The 25,197-nt window shown below is 42.8% G+C and overlaps 3 protein-coding genes across 12 annotated transcripts in view; 1 reads left to right on the top strand and 2 right to left on the bottom strand.

Moving 5' to 3' along the window:
* Positions 1 to 882: 882 nt before the first annotated feature.
* Positions 883 to 5,066, bottom strand: LOC117268690 (zona pellucida sperm-binding protein 3-like). Its single transcript, XM_033645331.2, has 10 exons — positions 4,603 to 5,066; positions 4,407 to 4,522; positions 4,225 to 4,328; positions 3,962 to 4,136; positions 2,318 to 2,435; positions 2,020 to 2,102; positions 1,762 to 1,937; positions 1,487 to 1,648; positions 1,175 to 1,282; positions 883 to 1,098 (listed from the first exon to the last, which is right to left on the bottom strand). The coding sequence occupies exons 1-10, from the start codon at positions 4,972 to 4,974 to the stop codon at positions 899 to 901; spliced, it is 1,614 nt and encodes a 537-aa protein (XP_033501222.2). The 5' UTR covers positions 4,975 to 5,066; the 3' UTR covers positions 883 to 898.
* A 2,621-nt stretch (positions 5,067 to 7,687) lies between these two features.
* LOC117268937 (uncharacterized) lies at positions 7,688 to 15,172 on the top strand. Its single transcript, XM_033645718.2, has 4 exons — positions 7,688 to 7,846; positions 9,755 to 10,108; positions 10,203 to 10,309; positions 11,873 to 15,172. Exons 1-4 carry the CDS (start codon positions 7,798 to 7,800, stop codon positions 12,083 to 12,085), a joined length of 723 nt encoding a protein of 240 aa, XP_033501609.1. The 5' UTR covers positions 7,688 to 7,797; the 3' UTR covers positions 12,086 to 15,172.
* Positions 13,655 to 25,197, bottom strand: part of tnrc6c1 (trinucleotide repeat containing adaptor 6C1) — a 60,523-nt gene continuing 48,980 nt past the window's right edge. For 5 of the 10 annotated variants that reach the window (XM_033645711.2, XM_033645713.2, XM_033645715.2 and 2 more), the window contains 11 exons: positions 24,954 to 25,073; positions 24,615 to 24,698; positions 24,222 to 24,462; positions 23,964 to 24,128; positions 23,557 to 23,733; positions 23,039 to 23,188; positions 22,561 to 22,671; positions 21,972 to 22,187; positions 21,302 to 21,375; positions 19,678 to 19,817; positions 13,655 to 19,577 (listed from right to left, as the gene is read on the bottom strand). In XM_033645711.2, coding sequence (XP_033501602.2) covers positions 19,184 to 19,577; positions 19,678 to 19,817; positions 21,302 to 21,375; positions 21,972 to 22,187; positions 22,561 to 22,671; positions 23,039 to 23,188; positions 23,557 to 23,733; positions 23,964 to 24,128; positions 24,222 to 24,462; positions 24,615 to 24,698; positions 24,954 to 25,073 — 1,872 coding nt within the window. In that variant the 3' untranslated portion in view covers positions 13,655 to 19,183. The remainder of the gene's footprint in view (positions 19,578 to 19,677; positions 19,818 to 21,301; positions 21,376 to 21,971; positions 22,188 to 22,560; positions 22,672 to 23,038; positions 23,189 to 23,556; positions 23,734 to 23,963; positions 24,129 to 24,221; positions 24,463 to 24,614; positions 24,699 to 24,953; positions 25,074 to 25,197) is intronic. The other 5 variants (XM_033645714.2, XM_078161346.1, XM_078161347.1 and 2 more) reach the window with 3 other exon arrangements.

Raw genomic sequence — 25,197 nt, 5'->3', positions numbered from 1 at the left:
TGCTTTTTTGGTTTTGTTTTTTAAATATATTTTATAGCAAAAATCATGATTTTTATTTAAATAACTTCCATGAAATATGACCCAGGGCTTTAAATTTAATATATTAAATGTATCACTACATATGACAAACAGGACACACCACTTTATATGGGATTTTAGTGCTTTAGTGCTAATTTACATAAATATTTTTATGTAAATTGAGGATTTAATAAAATAATTCACATCTCTTTTCCCCAAAGCTTCCATTAATGACCCAGTGATTCAAAATGAATACCAGATATGACAAGACACTTGTCAATATTTATCAAATTTTTTTTTAAAATCAATTTCCATGTAATGTGACCCAGTGACTCAAAAAACAAGTGTCTCACCACATAAGACACAAGAAAACACAGGAATTTCAGTGCTTCATTTTATAGGACAATAATTGTAAATTCCTCAATGGTTTCCATGTAATGCAACCCCTGACTCAGTTTAATACCCAAATGTATCACTACCACTTAATTACTTAATTTGTCTTAATTATACAGCAGGCAGTCGTTTCCTCTTCGGTCTTGAATCTCCTGTAGAATCATCAAGTTCACCTTTGCTTTGTTTCCCTTAGCTGCACCTCATGGTTCTTTTAAATTCTCACATTTCCATCACTACCGTGATATCTGAGAGCTTTGAATACAAAGTGGGGTTCACTCACTAATAAGCAGGATATTTTTCTAACAAGACTGCTATCTGATAATGTCCAAACAGAAGCCCATCTTTAAGTTGGCAGTGGTTTCATAAATCATATTACTAGTCATTGTGAGCCATTCTAGGAATTAGTATGGAAAAAAGAAAAGACACGACTTTAGTACTCACACTGCACCATTAAAGAGTCAAAAGCAAACAAACATTTAATTGTTTATTATCTCTTTGGGTCATCTTCTGAAAGGTCAGAATCTGTTGCATTTGACGGTGTAGTCACATCCACAGGAGACGGATCAGTGGGGCTGACGTCACTGATGGCCACTGTGCTGTTATTGTCCAACACTGCTGCCTTTGTTTTCAAGCTGAACTCAGGAGATACTTTTTCTAGATGTGGAGCAACTCTCTCAGCATCACCATCTGTAATTAGATGAAGAATTTGAATGCTGCCATGACTTGACATTTGATGTAAAAACTTGAGCGTTTCACACGTTACCTGTTGTTAGGTCTGTTCCGCTTTCAACACGTTTGTCCAGTTGAGATGTCTGAACCTCCACCTGGTCTGGTGTAGATGGTGAATCAGGGAGCAGCTCTTTCCTCTCATCTAGGATAGAAAGACAATTTAGCATTTATTTCTCCAATTGACTTATTTCTTCCACATGTACTTTGTTCCTTATGGCAAATTTTGACACACAATATAAATGACAAAAATCTAATACAAGTCCCAGGCCAGTATTTTTACGTGAGGGGGGAAAAAAGTAACAGGCCCACATTGAAATCCATTAAATAGTTAGTGTTTAACTCTTACCAACTCTTTTGTTGTTCACCCCACTCCTCCACTGGCTGCCATACAGTGCAGGTCTGCTGATTTTCTTGAGAACAGGAGGGAGGTCTTCCACAGGTATAGGCCCGCTTTTCTGCATGCCTGGCAAGACCATCATTGGACCCACGCTTGCCTCCTTTTCCCACACTAACAGATAAGCACAATACATCTTTACAGTGACACCATCTGCGACCAAGCTCTGCCGTTATTCCATGATACCCATTTATCATAAGATGTCCAGTTTCTGTAAGTGACCTTACCTGTATTGGTCTTCAGTGCGCTCCTCCAGAGGGCTTCAGGCTCATCTGGCTTCCCAAACCCACGAGGAGCAAACTTGCCAGGGCTGCTTGGTTTACCGCTGGGTTGGCCAATTTCATTTTGGTTTTGGCTTTGACAATACCCACATAAGTAGTCGTTAGCATCAGCGGACCGCCATCTGAAGAGCAGTAAAAGCATTCAGCACACACTTCATTAACCCTTTGTGTAATTTGATTTTAAGTAGACTGGATGTCACTTGCCTTCCATTTACAAAAGTGCACGCCTTATTTAGTGCCTCTGCATCATTTACTGGTACAGCATTCAGGTGGCAGGTGATGTAGAGCTGTAAAAAAAAAAACAACAAAAAAAAACAAAACAAATGTGCAGTTATGACTTTAGTATTTCACTGCCAGAAAGATGGTCTTCTTTGAGAGATGAACAGCAGGATCTGGGCTACGATAAGATGGATATTTACACAAACATTATACAAAGCTGGTTGCCAATCAGCAAAGTATCCCCTTTAAGCCAGTGTAAGAGTGTACTGACAGACGGTCTCACCTCTCCTCTGTCCTCATTATGAAACCTAAAGGCATCAATGACCAACTGGAGCTTGTCATCCTGTGACCTGGTTAGGAAGTGTGACCTTGAACCTGGAAGCTGGGAGTCAACCAAGCACCTGAAGGGGAGAAAAAACACAACTATTTTTGTACATGCCTTATGGTATAACAATTAATACACTCCAGTATAAGGGATCAAAATTGATGTAGAGATATCATCCATATTATTGCAGGCCTTTTCCCTTGGCAGTAAAATTGGATTCTGGGTAGAGTAGGCACCATTTTGACGACAGTTCAAGACAGAAATGTGGGCGTTATGCTACTGGTGGCCTATTGCCCATCAAATTTAAAATGCAGTCAACTGTGTATTTGCTCAGAATTAAGACCAGGAGCTGACTTTGTTGTGCTGTTTGTTTTACTATATAAATTATGTAACAGAAACATGTAATTTCTGGACTGGGAGAAATATTGAAGTCTAGAAAATAACTAGAACAGGATTTGTTTTTTTTGTTTTTTTTAAAAAATTGCATATGCCCACTTTCTCCCCAGTTTCCTACCATTTTGATGCTCCAACATTTTAGTTTGTAACATAAATAAGGCAGCAGCTAAACCGTATCATATAGACTTGTCATGCTAAAGAGTAACTAGCCTAGCTTAGCAGAGTAACTCATCTGTGCAGCCTCTGACTCCTGTGGAATTTAAATAGTTGTGACTAAGCAATCTTTCAAATAAATGTATTTATTTGAACATTAATTTATAAAACTAGCTTGTTAGTTCATATGAGCGCGAGCTGACACACATTTTGTTTGTCAATGGCGTTTGTCCTGCACCCTTAAATTGCCCAAACAGTTCCGTTAGTCTTTTAGGTTTTATGTGAGGACTGACAAAGACCTGCCTTAAGGTTTAACAAGTGACGTTACAGTTTGGTTAATATCCTGCAAACATTATTTAAAATTCCCGCCACCCAAATTTCTTATTGTCAAACTAGTCTTAAGCCCCAACCATAGATCTATAGTAATACCAAGATACCGAACGGCAAGATGGCGCCTATCCATGCCAATGGAGTTGCTCGCTTGGTGCATGTGCCAAAAACAAACTTTCTAGCTTCCAGGTTTACCTCAGTGGTATGCAGCCCACTGAATGTGCAGTGGTGTTTCTACTGCTGGCGCCGCCTATGAGTTACCGCTCAGCTTACAGACATTATGTGGTAATGTCAGATTTTTTTAAAAAAAATCTTGGCTCAAGGAAAGTTTTACAAATATAAAAACAAACCATGGATCAAAAATTCCTGAAGAAAAAGTCAGAACTGACCTTATTTGCAGTTTCGGGTGTCCTGTCAGTTTTACAGACGTCTTTTACAATAGGGAAAATGGTTTTTGGGCCACAGGGGATTTTTTTGCTGCAATACCACAAGCAGGCAGTGGGAAAAATTGGAAGCGGCTGAGCTGCTTTCCTGGGGGCCAGGTCTCAAATGCCAACTCAAGTGACATCACATGAGGCAATTTCAGTTTCAACACAGCTCCCATTGGAGACACAAAATGCACCTTTTTAAACATATGCAGCAATATCTCAACTCCTGTAAACAAACCAACATGTAAAAAAATGTCAATCATTTATCATCAAGTTGCAGCTTTCAAGTGCTTACCCATTTTCAATGAAGACGTATCTGGGAACAGAATAAATGTCTGGGTTAAGTGTCGCCACACAGCTGCTCAGAAACACTCGGAGCCCCATGTGGTTTCCAACTCTGACTGAGGCTTCGATGCTGATGGGCTCACCAAGGTGATACACATTAGAGCTTCTTTCATACAGCCAGTCATCTGCAGAAAAGGGGGGGGGGGGGGGGGGGGGAATAAATAGTAAAAGCAAATAAAGACAAATCACAACGAGAGAAATGAACAAACCCACTTGTCATGATTCTCAAATTAAAGTCCAAGGTTTCCACTGCAGACTGGGTGGACGTGAAGGGGATCCATGTAGGCATGAGTGAAGAACTGGACAAGCTGTACTTCCTAAAAAAAACAGAAAAGCATTTTAGAAAGTGATGCATCATCCAGAGATCTTTAGGAAAGTTTATTAAAAAGGCAGACCTTTCGTAATGACACTCAATTGGAATTACAGCCTCATCCATCCGAATCACCCCGTCTGGAGAGACCACAGGAGAGTATATGAGGAGGTTTGTATAGACCAGAGAGTCCTCAGTCATCTGTGGAGAGTAGAGGAGAGTGTTTGCTCAGAACTGGAAGTTATAATGTAAAATAAATGCCTGCATTGCAATAATCTTACCCAGTGTTTGGTGCCGCAGTCCACAAGTCCAACAATGATTCTGTACTCATCTCCTGAAGACGTTGTAGGCCTACAATAATCATTGTACTCCACTCCAAGGCGTAACTCATCACCATTAACAGGCGCTCCAACTCCAAACATGTCGGCTTTGATGACAATCTCCAACGAGTCCGGATGGCAGGTCACCCTGACCGTATTCACCTGCTCTCGCTCCTCAGCTGCAACCTTTTGTTGCTCATGGTGTTTGGAGCTCTCTGTGATCTGAGGACTTTGAAACAACGCATGCTGTGCGTAATGTGTGGATGGAAGAGCAAAAGAGGATCTGACACACAGTCCAAGTAGGAGGGTAAGCCAAAAACACAACAGCTCCATGAATATTAAAACAGCAGACTGGTGCAGAATGCAAACACTCCTCCTGTCTGACCCACTCAGCAGCACACCAGTCTGAGCAGTGGAGCATTTTAAACTTCCAGTCAGCCTCATCAGAGCAGCACTGCACACCTGAGACCAATCAACTTCTGATTGGTTCCACACTCTGTGACACTCAAGGCAAAAGTCTGATTCATGTGAGATTTAGGGGGATTTCAACTTAAGTTTGAAAACACACAGATATTTGCTTCATAGCTTTTTTCTTTGGAAACATATGTGCATTAAAATGTAAAGAAAAAGCAGTCATGCAGTTTAAATATAAATACAAAGGGCTTTCACATAATTTACATAAAAGAACATCTCAACTAGGATAAATTAATCTTTTATCACTTTTCAAAAATAGAAATCCACACAAAATTTAAAGGAACTTTATATATATATATATATATATATATATATATATATATAACATACTGGTATCCATGTATCATATGTAGAAAATATGTTTCTATGAACTACAATAAGAGCTCCATCCATAGAAATACAATGAGTATAGAACAGACATCTCTATTCAAACTCAGTGGATTAAGGGTTTTACTGGCCAAACTGGTGCTACAACACTAACTAGATGACTAACAAGGCTAACTAAGGCAGTGTTGGTGTGTTATATTTTGTTTCTGTCATGTTAAAATGATTAAATGTGTGAAGCCAGCGTTAGTCTTGGTTCTCTGAAAGAGAAAAATTTGGAATGGTATATGGTTGTATTTTTCTGTTTTGTAAGAAAAATAAGGGTAAGAATAGATCAAACTGAGTCCTCAAACGACCCCATTGACGTGTGTTGTTACAATAACAACTTACAACAATCTCCCTTTTCACTGGTCAAATAACCACAGCAAACACTTCAATGACCTTTCTAGTCCCATTCTGTTTCTATGGCTCAATCACTATTTCTTTTGACTGTGTAATCTACAGTTTGCATTCTCATCTAAAATGGTCTAAATGGTCCAGAAGGTCTTAAAAGTAAGCATGTTTGTGTGTCTCACTCTTTTTTTTTCTTTTTTTTTTACCTCTTCGTCTTTAAATAAAACATATTTGCTCAATTAAGTATTCCTGCATTGTTTTTATTTCTATTTCTTTTTTATTTTTTAAACTAGAGACTAGAGATTCAACTAATGTGGGCCAGTGGTGAGGGGTCAAAGGTCCCTTTCCTTACTGCCCCTTACTCCCAGGTAGGTATAACTGCAGCTGGAGCAGCTACATGCCCCGCCTTCTAGCTAGATGACTCGCCCACCCTCTACACATCAGTCCATAATCAGCTGCGTTTGCTCCTTGGCCTGGAAGCAGAAGTCCTGGCTAAATTGCCAAGTTAGCAATTAGCTAGCTGTGAAGTATAATATTAAAAGAGAGGCTGTTATGGTTAAGTTAAGGGTAACAGTAAGGGCTACATCTTGTTACTTATTAAGTGAATCACATCTTCATGTATTACTAATTGTAAAGTGGATTGTAGTAGTTTGTAGTTGGTCTTGTACTAGATGTGGGCGCTGTTTGTAGGGTCATGTCATGTATGCTACAAACAGAACGCGTCTGCAGCTATACATGTCTCCTTACTCCACGTGCCCCTGCTCAGACCACACCCATCTTCAAACTCGGCTTTTATTTTGATCTCAGCTGCACACCTGTAAAGTTTGGTGACTAAATCTTTCCACAGACAGACAGACAGACAGACATAAAAACACCTGCCAGAGTGCTCAAAATAGCTTCTGTGTTAGTAACCGCCACAGTACGTGTCTCCAGGGACACATTTTGCCATGATGACACCACACACACACACACACACACACACTCACAAGGTGAAAACACAACCAGCTGTCACCATGTTGTTGCAGCTGGAAAAAAACCACCACAGAATTGAATTGAAAAAGTTTAAAGATATAGTGTTAGATTATGCTGGCAGAATACTCCCATCCCCTCTACAGCCAGTTTGAGCTCTTGAGCTCCGGAAGGCGCTACAGAGTCTCAGCTTACATGGTTGTTGTTGTTGCTGTTTCTTTTTTCCCACAAATAACAACGTCATATACTGTATACTCTGGTAAAATATCAGGTAGGAATGAAAAAATAGATACCGCCCAAGCCTAATTATAAGCTTTCCAAAGATAGATTTCTTGCAGGCATAGTGTGCACGCTCACAGGACGCCAAAACCACTTCTGCTGGACAGCAGCTGCTAGTTATTGTGGTTGATGTGAAATCACTGAATATCAACAACTAACAACAACCCCTCTGCTGCTGCTGCTGCTGCTGCTGCTGCTGCTGCTGAGTGTCCTCCTGTCTGTGTCTGAGCTGCACTTTCAGGCTGATCTTGTACACACACCAGACATATCTGGTATTACAGCATGAAAGTGATATTCTTACATCCTCTTTTCTTGCTCAATAATTTCATAACCTGAGTGCTGAAAGCAGACAGTTACAACTCAGATATTGTGCACAATTCTGCTCACTATCACTATGTGACAAAGTTCAACTTTGGATGGATCAATATTTATAATAATCAAACTTTTGTGGAGAGTTTAATTTTCGATTTTTGTGTCAGTTAATACTTAAGGGGTGTGCACCGTCTGATGCTTAACACCCAGAGTCTGATAAACACAAGACCGACCGCAGACGCTCAACAGCACTTCTTGCTTTGAAGTCCGCTTCCTGCTCAGAGGTGAAGAACAATAAATACAGTGAGGCTGTCCACAAAGTCTCACAAGTGACTGAAGGAAATAGGAGGAGTAGAATATGACTTTGCTTCAGTATATCTGAGTGCATTTCTAACTGAAAGGGCCATGGAGATGAGCTTGGCATGCATTCTTATTTTCATTCAGCTCTTTGAAGGTAAGAGAAATTCACATTTTACTTGTGAAAATTTAACTTTGTGGCTTCTTATATACAGTATTTTTATTTACTGGGAGGTATATGAGACCACAGCTGTGTGGCTTTGGTTACCGCCATGCCCGCAGCGCTGTGTGGATGTACTGTGGCAGTGTGGTGCAAAAGCTAAAAGCTTTTCAGGATACTCAAAGATGCTTTGCTGAGAACAACAACAGCAACCACAGGGAGGTAGGGAGGGAAATGGTCCAGAAGAGGCGAAGTACACTGACTTTAAACGTCATAGGCAGTTTTGAAAAGGTGTGTTTTGAGGGTTTTCTTGAAGGTGGAGAGTTAGGGGAGTCTCTGAAGTCTTTAGGGAGTGAGCAGCAAAAGGCCCTGTCCAACCAGGTGCGGTGGTTAGTCCTAGTTGGGGGGGACAGGAGGTTGGCATCAGCAGACCTAACAGTGCAGGAGGGAGTGTCGCCGTGGAGGAGCTCAGACAGGTAGGGGGGAGCTTTGAGGAGTTTGAAGTGGATACACTGGAAGATAGGGTGCCAGCGGAGGTTATGAAGGATGGGTGCGGGAGTGTGTGAGAAGACGAGCAGCTGAGTTCTGGATATACTGTAGTTTCTTGAGTGTTTTGGCTGTAACACCGTAGAGGAGACTGTTGCAGTAGTCGAGTGATGAATGCATGGATGAGAGTCTGCAGAGGGATGGACGGAGGCCATCATAGTTTGGGGTGTTAGCATGCTAATATTTCCACTTCTTATACTACATTTAAATCTATTATATATTTATGTGGTTGCTTTTAAATCTTCACAGACAAATATGGTTTGCTTATTAGTCATAAGCCACAGTTTTGTGTCACAGCAAGAAGGTTGTGGGTTTGAACCCAACAACTTCCTTTGTGGTGGTTGCACAAAACCTGAACAGTGCTAGAGGGAAAAATCCCCCCCATGGAGTCTTGACGCTGGTGGTGGTGGTGGTAATGGTATTGATGAGATGAAATGAAGAGGGAGGTGAGGATCTGGATGTGAAGAGGAGTGGGCTTTTGATGAGCTCGTTCTGGGCTCTGGATAAGGTGACGGGAGGTGAATGGGGTGGAGGAGGGCGTGATGATTCTACCTAAAATGACAGCTGACAGGAGCGGAGAGGAGAACTGATGTAAAGTTTGGTAGCAGCAACGTGAGTGGCTGAAGGAGATCGTGGCAAGGTTTGATTGGCTAACTAGGAGAGGGAACACCTGTAGTCAGCTGATTAGTGGAAGTGGTAGGGGTGGTCTTTCTGATTGAACTTATTTAAGCTTCATTTAACTTGTTCATGTACTATGTGACAATGATGAATCTTATCTAACCCTGTAAACACCAAAGTCTCTCACAACACAAACAAACTACCTGATGGAGGCAGTGTTAGACCAGCAGCTCCCATGTTCAGAGAGGTAAAATTATTGTTTTTGTCAGTGGAGTCCTGCTTTGAAGAGAGCATAGATAAGTTTCACTTTCATTACAGTTCTCTGTCAGAAAAGGCTGTTTGAGAAGTATTGTGCATACGACTGGATAAACGAGACTTAGGCTATACTGCACAACTTCTGTGAGAGTTTGCAAATGTATGCTTTGATATAGTTTTGTTGTTTTTAAATGTGGTCAAACAATGACTTTAATTCATCAAGAATTTTCTTAGTTTTTGGATTCTTTGTTCACCATGGAGGCATGCAAGAAAAAGCAGTACAGTATTCCTTTAAGGGTAACCAAAGCCAATAGGATTCATCCTCTGAGGACGAGGATATCTGTACAAAATGTCAAGGCAATCCATCCAATCGTTGTGAGGATATTTCAGTCTGGACCCAAGTGGACAGATCGACGCTGCCATCAATAGCACAACGCTACTAGCATGACTAAGTACAGCCATTACCTGATTTTATTTCTCCTCCAGCCTACGCAGAGTTGATCTTCAGGCAGCTGATGGAGAACCAGTCACTGGGGCTCTCCTGTTCCCCTCAGCTGGAACACGGCAGCCTGATGGGCCTCCATCTGTACCATCGCAGCAGCCAGAGCCAGACGACCCTGCTGTCCATGGCAGAGGGTGACAAACTCAGGGTCGACCCAGAGCACAGGAAGCGTCTGCAGTTCCGTGGAGGTCTGGACTCCCTGCAGGTCAATGTGACCATGTCCCATTTACAGCGCAGTGACACAGGAATCTACATGTGGGAGCTGAGCTACAAAGAAAACAACTCGGATAGGATCGCCGTCTGCGCTCAAAAGGTCTTTTTGTTGGTTGAAGGAACAGGTGTGTAGTTAAAACACCTCACAGTACACTTTGCTGCAGCTAAACCCAAGTAATGTTGAGCAGATTTTAATGCATGTTGGTGTTTGTGGTGCAGGGAGGCCGTGCCAGTGCTCTCCCAGCTACCCTCCTGTGCTGTTCACCATCTTCACAGCAGCAGGATTTCTTCTGCTCACGCTCAGCTGGCTGGCCACAGACAAATGTGTGAGTATTTACGCAGAAGATGTTTGTCAGTTTATGTTGCAGTATTTCTGACGCAGTCATTTTTCAGGCAGCAACTGCTGCAAATCAAAAAGACAAAGACGTCTACACAAGTGAGTCATTTTAGAGCTCGACACCAATTAATATGTCAGCTTTAATGGAGGCCTGACAAATATCTGTTTGAGTGCGCAGGTTTTCAAGGCAACTTCTGTAAAAAAGAGGCGTAATAATTATCGCTGGGACTGTTGGTGCATGAGTCACAAAATCTGTGACATTAAACCAAATCTCAAAGGGAAAATTCCTCATACCAATATATAATATTCAAAAAGAAAACTGAACAAGCCCCATAGTGTGATATGTGTTTAACTGTAAAAAACATCAGCCTCAAAAGTTGATGTCAATCAGAACATCTTGTAAAGTGTTTCCATTCTTCTGTCCAGTCCCTGTATTGTGTTTTGTTCTGCTGACTGAGCCTCAACAAGACTTTACTTTGCTGTTTGGTGTACATATATGTAACTTTACATCTGTTTACTAAGAACAGGATTTCAAATCACCCACCAGAGACCACAAAACATGTTTAGAATTCATCGTGACATCCAGCCTACAGATTATTTTTCCTTTTTCTTATTTCGTTTTTTTTCCCCTCGTCTTTTTTTTAGAGTAATAATAAAGTTATGCAGGAGAATTTAAGGATAAAAATCCTCTTTCTCAGTGTCAAAGGGTTGACTTAAAAGAGCAGTTGATACATTTTTTATTTTGTTCAGTTTAATGTGTGTGTCTTTTCTTCTCTGAATGCAGGAAGTCGCTGCTCTGCAGGAATAAATCAAGTGGCATTAATCTATTAAACATTCAAACACTGACAGAAAGCTAATCTGTGTCAATTCATTAATCATTTAGGTCTTTTTTTTAAGCAAAGATGACAAAAAAATTCTGGTTCCAGCTTTTCAAATGTAAATACTTGATGGTAATAATTTTTTAATCATTATAAAGTGTATAAATTTGTTGGTCGGCCAAAACAACTTTTCAAGATTTCTGTGATGCACATTTTTTCACAATTTCCTGACATTTTATAGACCAGTGGCTCTCAACCTTTTTGTGTCAAATACCCTTAAATTGATGCACATTTGGTCACAGACCCGTATTTGAGAAGATTTAGCTGCAGGGACCTCCATCTGAATAATTGAGACCAGAATTCTACAGTTGTCAGCTACAGGTGAGGAGATAACTGTGGACGAAGTGAAACCTATATCCAGAATAGTTACTTTCACGACTCTTACTCACACTGGGCTCACTTCTGTAGAGAATACTGCAGTGAAAATAAACTATTCCTCATTTTCTAAGGACCCCTGGAGCTCCTTCAAGGACCTGTGTGGGTCCCTGGATCCATGCTTAAGACTTATAGACTAAAACATAAATCGATTAATTGAGACAACAATCGACTAATAAAAGAAATTGAAAAGAAACAAATGCATATTGGAAGTGCAAGTGCAAGTGCAGAAGCTTGTTAATACTCCATACTGAGCATAAAATGGTATCTAAATGATAGTAAGAAATAATGTGTTGCAGGTGAAGGCAAGGCGTCGTCACAGACCACCACCGCCTGCTCCTATCTATGAGGAAATGACCAGGAAGCAGCAGAGCGCTGGAATCCCTCAAAATAGCCCAGAGGCCCCCTCACACCTGGAGGAAGTCAACTTCCCCGTGTACGCCAACCCCAACATCCGACAGCCACAAGACAACTACTACGCCTGTCCCAGACAGCTCGCCCTCAGAGCCTGACGTGACTTCTGGCATCGCACTAATGGTGCAGCAAACATTTTACAGGAAATGACACCAGCTCTGCCGCAGAGATACGATATGAAAGAGATAGGTGACTTCTCGGCCAGGAAATGAGAAAGATCTCAGTTTGGTCGAGCCAAGCGGAGGCGCAAAGACAAACACCAAATGGCACTTTTTTTTTATTTTTTTACAGCCAAGAAAAAAATGCTATTTTATTAATATTTGAAAGAAGCTCCATAGTTCATGAAAACATTTGTTTCGGTGCATGTCATTTAACAATCACATTCTATGAGGAGAAAGAGATATACAGAGAGAAAAAATAAAACATTACAAGCCACTGACTTTTCATTAAATCTCAGTACAGACATTTTTACTTAATATTTCAAAAACAAACCAAAAAAAAAGGCAAAAGAAAGAAAAAACAAAGCAGCCCTAATCCCATAACTCCCACCCCGCCCTCAAAACAAAAAACTTTAACAACTGAGAAAAAAACCCTTGAGGGTGACAGGCTAGAATCCCACAGTGCTAAAGAGTGAGACGCTCATTGGTTTTTAGGAATACACAGCATGGCGAAGGAAGCTGGAGGCGGAGGGCTCACCTCTCCGCCCTCCCGCACCCCCTTAAAAAAAAAAAAAAAAAAAAAAAAAAAAAAAAAAAAACCCAACACATTGGATCCCAAAAACCCCTGCAATAGATCAGCCACTTAGAAGTAGGCCATAAAATCCCCATCTTCCACCCCCTCCCCCCAAACACTTGTGCATAGTTTCATGATCCTTTACAACCAGCTCATGTTTTACAAACATCCTCCAAAGTGTGAAAAATGCTCCACAAAAGTCTGATTCATCTAGTAATAATACCCGCTGTGGGAGAATGAGAGAGAGAAAGAGAGAAAGAGGAAAGAAAGAGTAATGCACAATGTTCCTGATTCAGTCAGGACGGGACCTCATTAAGAAAACACAATAAAGATTTAAACATACAGCATTTTGCATGTTATTCACTGTCTTTCTTTTTTTTTTTGAACAATCAAAATCATTGACCTTTTTTTTGTTTTTAAATGTAAAGCAATTTTAATATATAGATTTATATATAAAGCACTCCATTTTCATTTAAAGTCCATTATTTGGTTATTATGTAACTGCTACGGATTTAGAAACAAAAGGTATTTTCTCTTCTTCTGAAATCCATAACTTTCAGTGCTTAGAATTGTTTCTTTTAAATCATCCTTTTTTTGTCTTTTTCTTTTTTTTAACTCATCATAAAAATGTACATTAAAATGGCGTGGAGTTGGTACTCTGGAACCCTGGCCTTCCTGAGACAAGATCCACTTTTTCGTGTGTGTGCAAGATAGTGAGCAATTATGTCTTTTTTTTTTCTTATCTTTTTTTTCTGTTTTTTTTTATATAAAGGAAAAAATATATATGATCAACATAAAACATACAGGCTTCAGATAGTCCATGAAATCAACATTAACACAGAACAAAGAAAGGTTAAACAGAACAAGACAACACTGTTCAATCCCAGAGTTCTGAAAGTAGCACAAGAAATCTTCATTCTTTGAAGTGTTGCACATTTTTGTTTTTTTTTTTTTTAAATGGAAGCATTTGTCCTTTTTTTTTTTTTTTAAATCTTTTTCCAACATTCCCATGGTTTAATTCCTTTGTGTTGCTGATTTTTTTTTGAACTCCAGAAATAAACAAAGTGTTTGTAAACTGTCAGTGGCCTTGCAGGAAAACAAATGACAACATGAGTGAACTGAACATAAGTGAAAACAGAACGAAAGCTAACAAACCAAAAAGGTAGGCACCTCTGAAGTGAGCCCTAGAAGCCAAGGCTCAGTCTGATGTCTTGTCCTTCACTCTCTCTGTTGCTCAGATTTGGGAGAGCTGAAGTCCTTCTACCCCAATCTATGGCCACAGGTCTGCAAAATACTTTTTTTGCTGCATTTTTTTGTATACATATGTGATTTTTTTTTCAGGTTTTCTCGTTTTTTTTTTCAGGTTTATAATCCGAAAAATGGTGCAATACTCAATTATGATCCATACTTTCTTGGATTATTCCACAATGAAAGCCACTAAGGTAGATAAACATTACATTTTTAAAAACACACTTATTTTTAGTCCTTGAGTAAACATTTACACATGAACTGTCCCCGTCTCCCCTCAGTACTTGTATCATGTTGTTCGTTTAGCTGGATGAGGGGTGAGGCCGACACTCAGTGCAACGCTAGAGGCTAGTAACAATTAACATCAGAATATATTTTTGACAAGCAAAAAGAAAAAAAAAATAAAACAACAACAAAAGTATACTGAATTGAAAAAGAAACACAAGGCGGAGGTTCCTCCGCTGTAATCACGAGCTCTCGTATTTTCACCTCACACACTAAACATTCATTCAAACAACATACAGTACAAGCAGCCTTGTGCAAACACTCAAATACAACAGATGTAAATTTGCCTTTATATCGATCTTTGTTTTCAACAACATTTCAAATTTAATTCACTCTGAACCGATGCTATCAAAAATCTCTGAAGTGTATGAATGAGACAAAAAACCACTACAAAAAGTGTTCACATTACATTATTGGCGCTTCTTTTGATTCAAGTATTTGTTTTCATTATTTTGTATTACTCTGATATGTTTATGATCTTGTCTTCTGGGAAATATAATGTCGAGGAGGATACACAGGGTAAGGGCCAAAGCCAGGGCGGGGTTCAGGGGGGCTTAGGCTAAGTGGAAAACAGAGAGATCTAGCCATATACACACATACACCCATTATGTACTCTTGGTTGTATACTGTATATGAACTAGAATGTGCATATTCAACCCAGGCCTTTGTTTCTTTTAAAGAGCGATTTGCTAATTCGGCTCTTTGTGGGGCCCCTGCTCCAGACCCTTCTGATCCATGATTGAGAAGCATATTTAAGCTTGAGCTCCAGTTGCCTTTGAGTCCATGTGACTTTAAAAAAAGAAGGGAGAGCATCTGATTTCCAACACTAGACACGTAAGAGTGCAGGCAAGGGTGTGGGAGGGGGGCGGGGCTCTCAGTGCTGGTGCTGCGCCAAAAAAAAATCCAGGGCACATCTGAGACTCGTCCTCCGTCCCAGTGACCCGTCCTCCCACTCTGTTCCACTCCCCACTTCAGACGCCAGTTGCTTGATTCAAGTCCAGTGTGGAGTAAATGCAGGTTTTCAGGAACAAACAAACACACAAACAGACGACACAGGCAATAGTGATTGTTTTGTTGAATGATGCGAGTCTGAGGCGACTCTGGAAGAGGGCAAATCCCGAAAAAGTTTTAAGACTTGGTACCAAACTTGAGGTGTGTCCCCATTTCTGCTGATTTGTCGGGTCCCTGCTCGGACCCTGACCCCAAAGCCAGATGAGCAGAAATGACTTGTTGTGTATATGCTGGCGCGACCTTCAGGGGTGGAGGTCCAAAGAACATGAACCACCTGGATACAGCTTCCCCAGATGTGGCCCGGACAGCGAGCCCAGTCGGGGTGAGAAGGCGGCAGCTTGCAGAGAAACAGAACATCTCAGCCTCGGAGTGCACAGCTGAAACAGACTTCTTCTTTTTTTTTTTGTAGTTTCTAGTTTTTGCAAAAAACCTTGATGATAAAGAAAAAGATGTTTTTGGTTTTTAAAGAGATGTACCCGATGTGACCCATAAACAGTGCACAGACACATACAGGGACCACCCCCCCTCCTGCCACAGCCTGGTTCCCCACTACATTTCCGCTATTCGTCAAAGACCGTTCGTCTGTCCTGCCCGTCTACTCCTCAAGCCTCCTACAGCTGGAGCTTGTGGTGTACGCCCCTGCAGCAATAAAAGAAACTTACCCCGCTAAAGATAAATTAGGATATGGCAAAGATGGAAGTAGATATTTGCAGATCAGTTGGCACAAGACTGAAAAACTCTGCCAACCACTAGTGCCTCCAGCAGGTCATTTAGTGTCATCTAGTAGCTCTGTCCACACAGTGGGAAACTAAAATCTTGAGAAGAAGTCCCTTACGTTTTATCCAGGGGGGAGGGGGGTTTCAAGGGGAAGCTGCCTGGTAGTAAAGGTTGAGAGATATAAGTAAAGATTGGCAGATGTGGGGGGGGGATGGCTGTGATTTTCTAGATGGCTGTGAACGAACACCTCCTTGTCTTTGCATAGAAATGGAAGGCTGTTGTCAGTTGAGGTGGTTCTAAGTGTAACTGAGTGCTCCCAGAGTTAAACATAAAGCACCAGTGTGAGTGAGGCCCATCACCACTAAAGGATGTGTGTGTTATGAGACAACATAGAGCGGAGGTGCCCCAGGATGGACAGAGGAAGTTGGCTCACTATCCTGGAGGACCCTTGACTACACAACCTTTCCCCCACTTGACTCTTCAAAACCCCCTGTCTGACACCAACAAGCCCGCGTAAGAACTCCCCCACCAGCCTGTTTCTACTGAGATCCGCAGCGTGTCGCGTGGCCTCGCCTCTACACTACACACCGCTTCTGCCTCGGAGGCAGTGGGAGGGGCAGGAGAGAAGCTGAACACTGCATAAAGACCAAATATTAAAAAGCCATGAAATCATCATCATCAGAAAACAATCATTATCTATATCATCAATGATAACAGCAACAATATCAGCAAACTTCATGACAACAATCAAATAAAAATGCACACTGGCAATTCCATAAGTGAAACCAAGAAAAAACAAAAACACATCAAACGCCTCCATCTCTGGCTAAAGTGATCCTTGCAGGAGAGAGACAAAGAGAGAGTTGGAGGTTGCTGAGGACAGACTCTGGCGCAGCAGTAGTAGTAAATTTAATACAGGTGGGCCAGTTCTGAAAGAGCTGCTCTTGGCCTGGAGGCCGAGGGGAAAGGAGGGGGAGGTTGGGGGAGGAAGAGGAGGGAAGCCAGTCTGTAGGGATCCGCAGGGAGGCGGCGAGCGAAGGTGGGGGAGGGCGGGGGTGAGGGCTGCTGCAGAGCACTGCACTCCGCAGCAGGCAGGCACTCAGTGGCCACACTATCACACAGGTTGGCAGGGCCTCCAATAGAAAGAAAGAAACAAAAAAGGACGAAGAAGATGGCGATCCTCCCTGCTGGATCCAGTAGAACATAAACACGTCGAGCGTTTTTCCAGACACCAAGGCTAAAGATTTCAAAGTCTGCAATGTAACAGTGATATTTACTTTGACAAAGAGGGTGAGTGCTTTGGGGTCTTTCCCTGCCGCACCCATCGTCAGTTGAGTTAGTTCTTTCTTTGTATTTCCCTTCACTTTGCTACCATGTTTGACATCCTTCCTGGTCCCACCGACTTGAGGGAAGAAGGATTGAAAGAAAAAACAAAATCTTCACATCCATGTTAAGTTAAAAAATAAGTATATAGAGAAGCCACTAAGCAGATTGCTTTTTTGTCTTTTTTCAGTTTTTATTTGCCAGTGTTGCTTCTCCTTTCTTCTATTCGTTGGCATTAAGGGTGTAACGAGCTGCGACGCTCTTGCTAAGTGCTATGATAGACCACCTATTCACAAATCTTTGCTTCAGACTTTCCTACCGATGCAAATTTGGGCAAAGAAGAAGAAGGAAAAAAAAAAGGTCATCTGGTCTTCTGGTTAAAAAGGAAAACAGGCTCCTCTGGTTTTGGTTTGATGCCTTCTCCCCAAGCACACACACACTCACACATACGCAGGAACACACACACACACCTGTCCCTCCGTCTCCCCCAAAACTAGTCACTGGCATAAGTGTGGAGAGTAGGCTGGCTGAAGAAGTGCTTTGTGTGTACGTCCTTGTGTCTTGGACAGAAGGTGGTTGAAGACCAGCTTGCTCCTCTCCTGAGCTCACACACTCTCAAAGGGGAGATGAAGGGTAGTAGTGGCAGTTTTAGGGTGGGGGGGATTGCGGGGGGTTGCAGGGAAGATAGCGTTTTTGCAGTTCAGTCATTCCTTACAGTCTCCTCTCTTCTCTGCGAGAGGTCATGGTAGGGTGCTTGGACGGTAGTCTGTGGCTTATATTGCACGTCACTTGAAATGGTGGGAAACACACACCGGTAGGAAACGTTTACGATTTGAGGTTTTCCACAACATCAGTGAGAGGGTCCGAGACTGAGACCAAACTGCGAGTTGCCCGCAGACGAGTTGAGGTGCATTGAAGTGTTTGTCTTTACAGTTCCATAGTAATAGCAGTGGTTCATTTCATTGTTCGTCACGTCCGTAACTGTACATGGGACGACCCCCGAATCTCTCCCCCCACTGGGTAAGATTGACAGACACATTTTGAATAATATCATTTCTTAGCTTTGTTTTGCAATGGTTCAAGGAGGAGAAGAAGAAAAAAAACACTACAAAAATAAATGGCTTGAACACGGCGAACAGAGTTGCATCATTCCCTTTGAGCGTTGTGTGGGGAACTCAATCCGCTCGCAAAAATGCACTGAAGTCGCGAGCCGTGGTTGCTTGCGTTGAGCCGCAGCAGCACTGTACTCTCCACTCAGGTTTCACTGGCTCAGAAATAAGGGTGTGCAAGTGTCCGTATGCTTCTTCACCAAGTACAGAGTGAGTGAGGATAGCAGGGCAGGAAAGAGGTTAAGGCTAATATTAGTGCTGAGAGAAACAAATGTTGAGTCTGGACCAGCTGAAAGTTCGACAACCACTCTGATTGAAGGATTTTTACTTTGGGAATGACGCCTTTTCATGGATCTCTGAGGTGCAGTATGATTGCCTGAAAAGGCAGAGAGGGATTACGCAAGTTTAAAGATGGCAGCTCGTCGTTGTGTCAGTTTGAACTGAAGTACATGTTTCACACGGCGAGTTCCCAAAAGTTCTGTAAAAAGTTCTCTTTCTTTGTTGAATGAGAGACTTCTTCCTGTGTCTCCAAAAGTAAAAGCTGAATACTGTGACCAAAATCTCTCAGCGAGATTCACAAAACAACTGCAACTGAAATGTCATTTAAAAACAAAAGGGAGCAGAGGAGGTTGGCGAGGGTGAGCAGCGAGGATGTAGCCCCGCCCTCCTCTCGTCTCTCCTTTTCACCATTACAGCCACACTGATTATCTCCACAATGATTTGCAAGATTTTTGCTCCTGTTGGTGTTTGTTACGCCGGGGCTCTTCTGTTCTACATGGACTCCCCGCTCAGCAGGTCCCCAGGCAGCAGCGTATTGATTGGGGTGGGACTCCCCATGACCCGTCCCTCCTCTCCACTCGGGGGTCCCCACAGGCTGGAATACTGCTGCACACCACCCCACAGCAACTCTCCGCCCGTCTTCGCTCCGCCTGTTCCCAGGCTGCCGCTACTGCTGCTGCTGCCGTTGTTGTTGTTGTTCCAGTGGGGGGAGTGACCGATGGGATGGGAGGCTCCGGACCCGGCCCCGCCCATCCTTGTCTGATTGGTGCCTGGAGTGGCCTGCCAGCTGGTCGTCACGCCAAGCGACTGGCCCTGTGCAAAGAAGCGGTTAACGTCCTCTTCCCCAGCAAACTCTGCCAGGATGGTGGTGTTCCCGAGCACGCACCTGGACAGAGGTGAGAGAAGAATGACACATGAGTAATGGTTAAAACTTCCTACAGATCAACTGAGCCAAACACCTTGAGGTGGGTCATTCAGAGGCGTACATGTGCAGGGACTTCTGAGCCTTGGCAGCTTCGTCCTTGGAGCTGTAGCGCACCACAGCGTTGCCCTGCGTCAGGTTGAGGTGGAATGTGATGAGGGGGCCGTGTTGCATGCACAGTGTACGCAGAGTCGAACCATCAATCTAGGACGTAAACAGGCACACAGACAGAGGGAGACCATTAGTGGACAGACACAGTTAACTCTCTGTGAGGCCTAAATGCTTAAAGGAATACTTCACCCATAAAATAATCATTTGTATATCAAGGCCTCGTCTCATCTTACCTTCAATTTGTGAAGAAAACATTTGTCTCACATGCCTCAAGTGTTTCCCCTGTATGTATTTCTAAAACATAAAGATGTCTCCATACACAATTAAATTGATATCTCTATTTGAAGCAACCAGAGCCAGGGATAAGTGAAGCTTATAAGTCAGGGTGCTCCAATCAATCAGCCACTGATCATTAGTGGAGGATATTTGTTCTGTTGTTTTGTCCGATAAGATGATGCAAAACATGTGAAACAATTTCTCTACGAGCCACTAAAATAGCGCCACTGGTCTGGCGGTTCTGTAGCTCACACTGAACATTCACTGTTACATTCATGGTTCACTGCTAACCTGACATCCAGCTCACCTGCCTGTCCTGAGTGCAGACACACCGTCTCTCTTTCCTCGCTTGTGACACACACACACACACACACACACACTGCACTGAAAGCTTCTGTAGAGGCTGCCATACACTCCAGGGCACCTGACAGTGTTTACATTCACGACATCTTTATGTATACCAGCTCTTTGTCTCCAGGATTTGAGTCGTCTTTTCTCTGAAGCGCAGGGTTGATTAGGTGAGACCGGGGGCGGTTGTAACAATTTGGGGTTTTGATGTCTGCAAATGACTTCAAAAGGCAAACTAAGTGAATAAGGTTGAAGCTAAGGTTGAAATTACTTCCTGTCAGCCTTAATTCTGGTGGTCCCTTTTTCTTTGATCCTATGGGGCTTTTATTTTGACGGCTTCTCTGAGCCGAAACAGGATATAGAGGCAGAAAAGTTTGAGGACAAAGGAGGGGAGAAGAGTAATTTTACTCTGCAATATCAAGCTCTTGTTTCTTGATGGCTGAACATAATTAAAGACTTTTGGAAACATCAGTACGTTTCACCCTTCTCTGGCCTGGGGTTCGCTACAGTGTTGTTTACTTAAAAACCTCTTGAGCTACTTGAGCTACAGTTATCCATTGTTTTCAGGAGCAATGTCAGAGTTACTATACTGACTGAAACACTAGATGTTCTGCCTCCACATACAGGAGTGATTGTAACTGCATGGGAAGCATTTCATTGAACGTAATTCGACATCTACAACTGTGTACAAATATGTGTCGAAAGCCCTTCGCATGACAGGGGACATGCCAGAAATCTTCTAGTGGAACTTCAGCACTGGTTCTGGAAAAAAATCCTTGGGGAAACACTGGTCTCAATCCAACAGCAAACATTCTTGATGAAGTGAGGTAAAGCAAAGTTTTCCTCACAAATTCAACCTAACATGTAGTGAGTAGTTGATATACAAATGATGATTCTGTGGGTGAAGTATTCTTTCAAAGGCTAAGAGGAAGGAGTTGATTGTAAACTGGTACCTGTGGAGTGAGGTTCCTCAGAACCAGCCAGCTACTGGTCCTGGTGGAACTGTCTGTACTCCAAGTGGTACCTGCTGTGTACAAGAGAGAAACACAAAGATGCTAACGCTGAACAAGCTTATAAGAAACCAAATTCAGTTACAAACACTGAGTGGGTGGTGTCGATTTCCACCCAGTGACAGTTGACACCTGCTTAACCACGACCTCTTCTTCAGTCGCTGTCAATCCTGTTCACTATGTACCTTCAGAATTGGCCTGCGGTTGTATGCCACATCAAAGTGCAGTTTGTACTTATGAGTACGCTCACACTGCGAACTTTACAACCGTACACATACTAACACAATATGGCTCCATAATCTGACCTTTACTTAACTCGCATTTTACGACAGAAAGAAACGTCTTAAGCTTTGTGGCTCAACTGTTTTTATATCAGTTTTTTAAGTCAGATATTTTCACATGAAGGACAAAAACATGTCAACATGTTTTGGAGCCAAATGGTTCAACTATTCCTAACAGAGTTGCAACTTGGCCAGTTAGATTGTTTTATTTAACCCTGAAATATTTGCTTGAATTTCTTTTACTGATAATGTGCTTTCAGGAGGAAACAACAGCAGAGAGAAGCATTACAAACATTGATGCCTGGCTTTTATATATTTCACTATCAGCCTACCTGTGGTGTAAGAGCTGCTCCAGCCCTGGGCCAGACCTAAGGAGCTGCCACCCCAGGTTGAAGGCTTGGTGTTGGTGAGGCCAGGTGGGGGTCGGGAAGGGGCCGTGGTACTGCTCCGGGGGCCCTGGGGGACCTTCCACAGCTCGTGGGACAGAGAGGCCTGGCTGTGAGAAATGGGGCCTGGAGACCAAGTAGATTTCATCTCTGACAGTTTACCTGGGTGGAAAAGAGTGAGGGAAAGGTTGGTCTGTGGGATCAAGTGACCAAAGGACTGCTGCTCCCACAGGAGGGAGTCCTGCAGAGCGAAATGATCAGAAACATTTCATATTATCCAAAGGACAGCACTTCCCATGCCACACACAAGGAGGAAGGACATACACTAGATACAATAACACCACAAAGTGGACAGGGAGAAGCTCAAAGAGGATCATATCTAATCAGGAGCTTGAATGGACAGGAGAGACGTGGTTCTCCAGTGAGCAGTTGCAGCCCTGGTTGTTACACTAACAGGAGGGAGAGCATAATGTCGATTTGCAGTGATTCAGCCACTGCAATGTGGGGAGGAGAAGGTTATGGATAAACCATGTACCTGCATCGTCCGTCTCCGGGGACGACAGACTGAACGAGCTAGTGTAGGCACTGACTGGCCAATCACTGGACGGAGGCAGAGCCTCATTCTGAGATGAAGTGGGAGAGGAGCCTAAGCCGATGCCATCAACACAAACAAATAGACAAACACAAACAAATAAGGAAAAAATAGCAGAAAGAGAAAATGGAGTAAAGGAAAAATGCACTACAAAATGATGACAGTATGCTTAAAGAAGAGAAGAGTATAAACTGGTAAATGACAATGATTATAGAAACAGTTAAAAGTAGGAAAATGAAGAACAAAAGAATAAGAAGCAGGCTCTCTGGTGGCAGCAGTTGCATGATACTATCAGACAATTTTGTACAAAACACACGGGGACACAGCTTGTTCTATAAAACTTCACATAATTCAGGACCAATACACAAAAATATTTCATGAAGTATCTTACTGAGACATCTCTCTTTAACCCTGCGCTCACCTCCGCTCCTGTCCCGCAGCAGGTAGCGGTTGACATCTTGGATGTTGGTGTTGATAGTGGGCCCACTGGGGACACTGCCGGGGGTCACATTGGGGTCGGTCTCAGGGTCAATATTCTGGAGGCCCTTCCAGGGCACACCGGGGCAGAACTCTGAAAATCAAAACAACAAAATTAAAACATGACCTATTAATTATCTAATATCTGTATTAACTGGCTGCTACCAACCAGCTGGTCACCTGAATTTTTATAGAACACATTCATTTCCATTTTTATTGAGGCTTAAAGTTATGCAGTTTAAGGGCGGGGACGCTTCAGTGACAGGTTGTCTGCGAGGCGTCGCTACAGTCTGAGTCAGATCCACCCTCTTGTCAAAACAAGGTCACCTGTAGCTCCAAAAAACCTAAGATGGCGACGGCCAAAAAAACACATACCAATGGGTGACGTCACGGTAGCTACATCTAGGGCTGTACCCAAATCAGGATTACCCATCCACAGAGACAACTTCAAGTGTTCCTCACCTGGTGGCCAGTTGATATTGGTCCCATTGGCCATCTTGTCGCTGCTGCTCTTGCCTTGTCCCCAGCTGTCTGGGGGGACCAGGGGGCTGGTAGGAGACTCTGAGCTGGACATCAGGTTGTAGGGGCTGTAAGAGTCCTCCAGCTGAGGGGGCTTACCGGGGGGGCCCAGGTTGGCACCTGAAAGAAGTGAAATTAAACGTTTATGACAGTGCGGAAGTAGACATCAGTGAAATGTGGGAAATATTTGGGATTTTTTTCCCCAACCAAGTAAACAATGAAAGAGTCTGCATCTGGTCCTTGGTGTGAAAGGGGCTCAATGTAAAAACAGGAAACAAGATAAATATAACCTTTGAGTCAGGTGGGGACTTTTCATTTCTAAGTATGCAGGACGCCCCCTCCTTTCTCACCATGCTTGCCCATGTTGGGCTCTAGAGGAGAAGAGCTTCCAGAGAGACTTTCGATGGAGTTGGGATGTGTCCACTGCGACAGACGCGATTGAGGCTGTGGAGGTTCCTTCATAGACAGACCTCCCACCTCCATGCAGTTTACATTCATGTTTGGATTCAGTCCAGCTGAGGAGACAGAGATGTGTTACGACAAAAGCCCACCAGGTTCAGTGCAGCGTTACTTATTTGACATTCAAAGAGCAGGTTAGCACCACTCACAGAGAGTGTAGGGGCTGTAGGTGTTGGGCGATGACTGCGGCTCTTTGGTCTGCAGGTCAGGGAGGCCTGGAGCCTGGGGGTGACCTGGAAATGAATCCAGGGTGGATTTGGCCCCGCCAGGATGCAGGCCCGAGTGGGAAGGGGGCGGTTGCTGTTGCTGCTGCTTCATCAGCAGGGCCTGGGCCAGCTGACGCTGGTGCTGTTGGATCTGCTGCTGCATGTTATTGATTGTACGTGCAACCTGGGAAAAGATCACAATAGAGACATGTTTAGGATTTTATAATGGCCTGGACGGTTTTCACATCACAAGCAGCTTTATTTAGGTAAAATAATTATAACTCAGTCAATTTTGCAGGAGAGAAGAGAAAACTTCAGCTTAAGAGGGAAACTTACTTGCTGCTCTTGTTGTCGAATGGGGCCAGAAACGTTGCGCTGCGCCTGCAACATTTGCTGCTGAATTTGTAAACGCTGGTACGCCTGTGTGTCAGACAGAAGTGAGGTTTCAATGTCAAAAGATGTCACTGTGTCTTTATATCCAGTTATAACTCAACAGTAATAACATGGCTTAATCTACATGTACCAAAAACACTGAAGTAATAAATTCACAGTCCAATTAAAAATGCTCAGCATGCACTTGGTCTTTGTGGATATTTGCCATGCGCGCCTGCTGCAGGCAATTACAACTAATGTATCTCATAAAACTGAGGGCAGATGAGGCTAAATGAGACTCACCAGTTGCAGCTGGTAAAGTTGATTCAGAAGGGTCATATGTTGAGGGTTTATTGGTGAGGTTAAAAGTGCAGGATTCAGACCAATGTTTTTTGCTGCAAACTGTAAGAGCTGTGCTTGAACCTGAAGGAAAAAAGCATTAACACATTAAAACACAATGTTTTAATACAATTAAAATGTAAAACAGAGCATGTGGTTGGTGCATACACACATACACACGAAATCATGAAGTTCCATACTGAAATGC

The sequence above is a fragment of the Epinephelus lanceolatus genome, chromosome 18, assembly GCF_041903045.1.
Source record: "Epinephelus lanceolatus isolate andai-2023 chromosome 18, ASM4190304v1, whole genome shotgun sequence".
NCBI classification, from domain to species: Eukaryota; Metazoa; Chordata; class Actinopteri; order Perciformes; family Serranidae; genus Epinephelus; species Epinephelus lanceolatus.
This window is presented reverse-complemented; position numbering and strand designations above follow the sequence as displayed.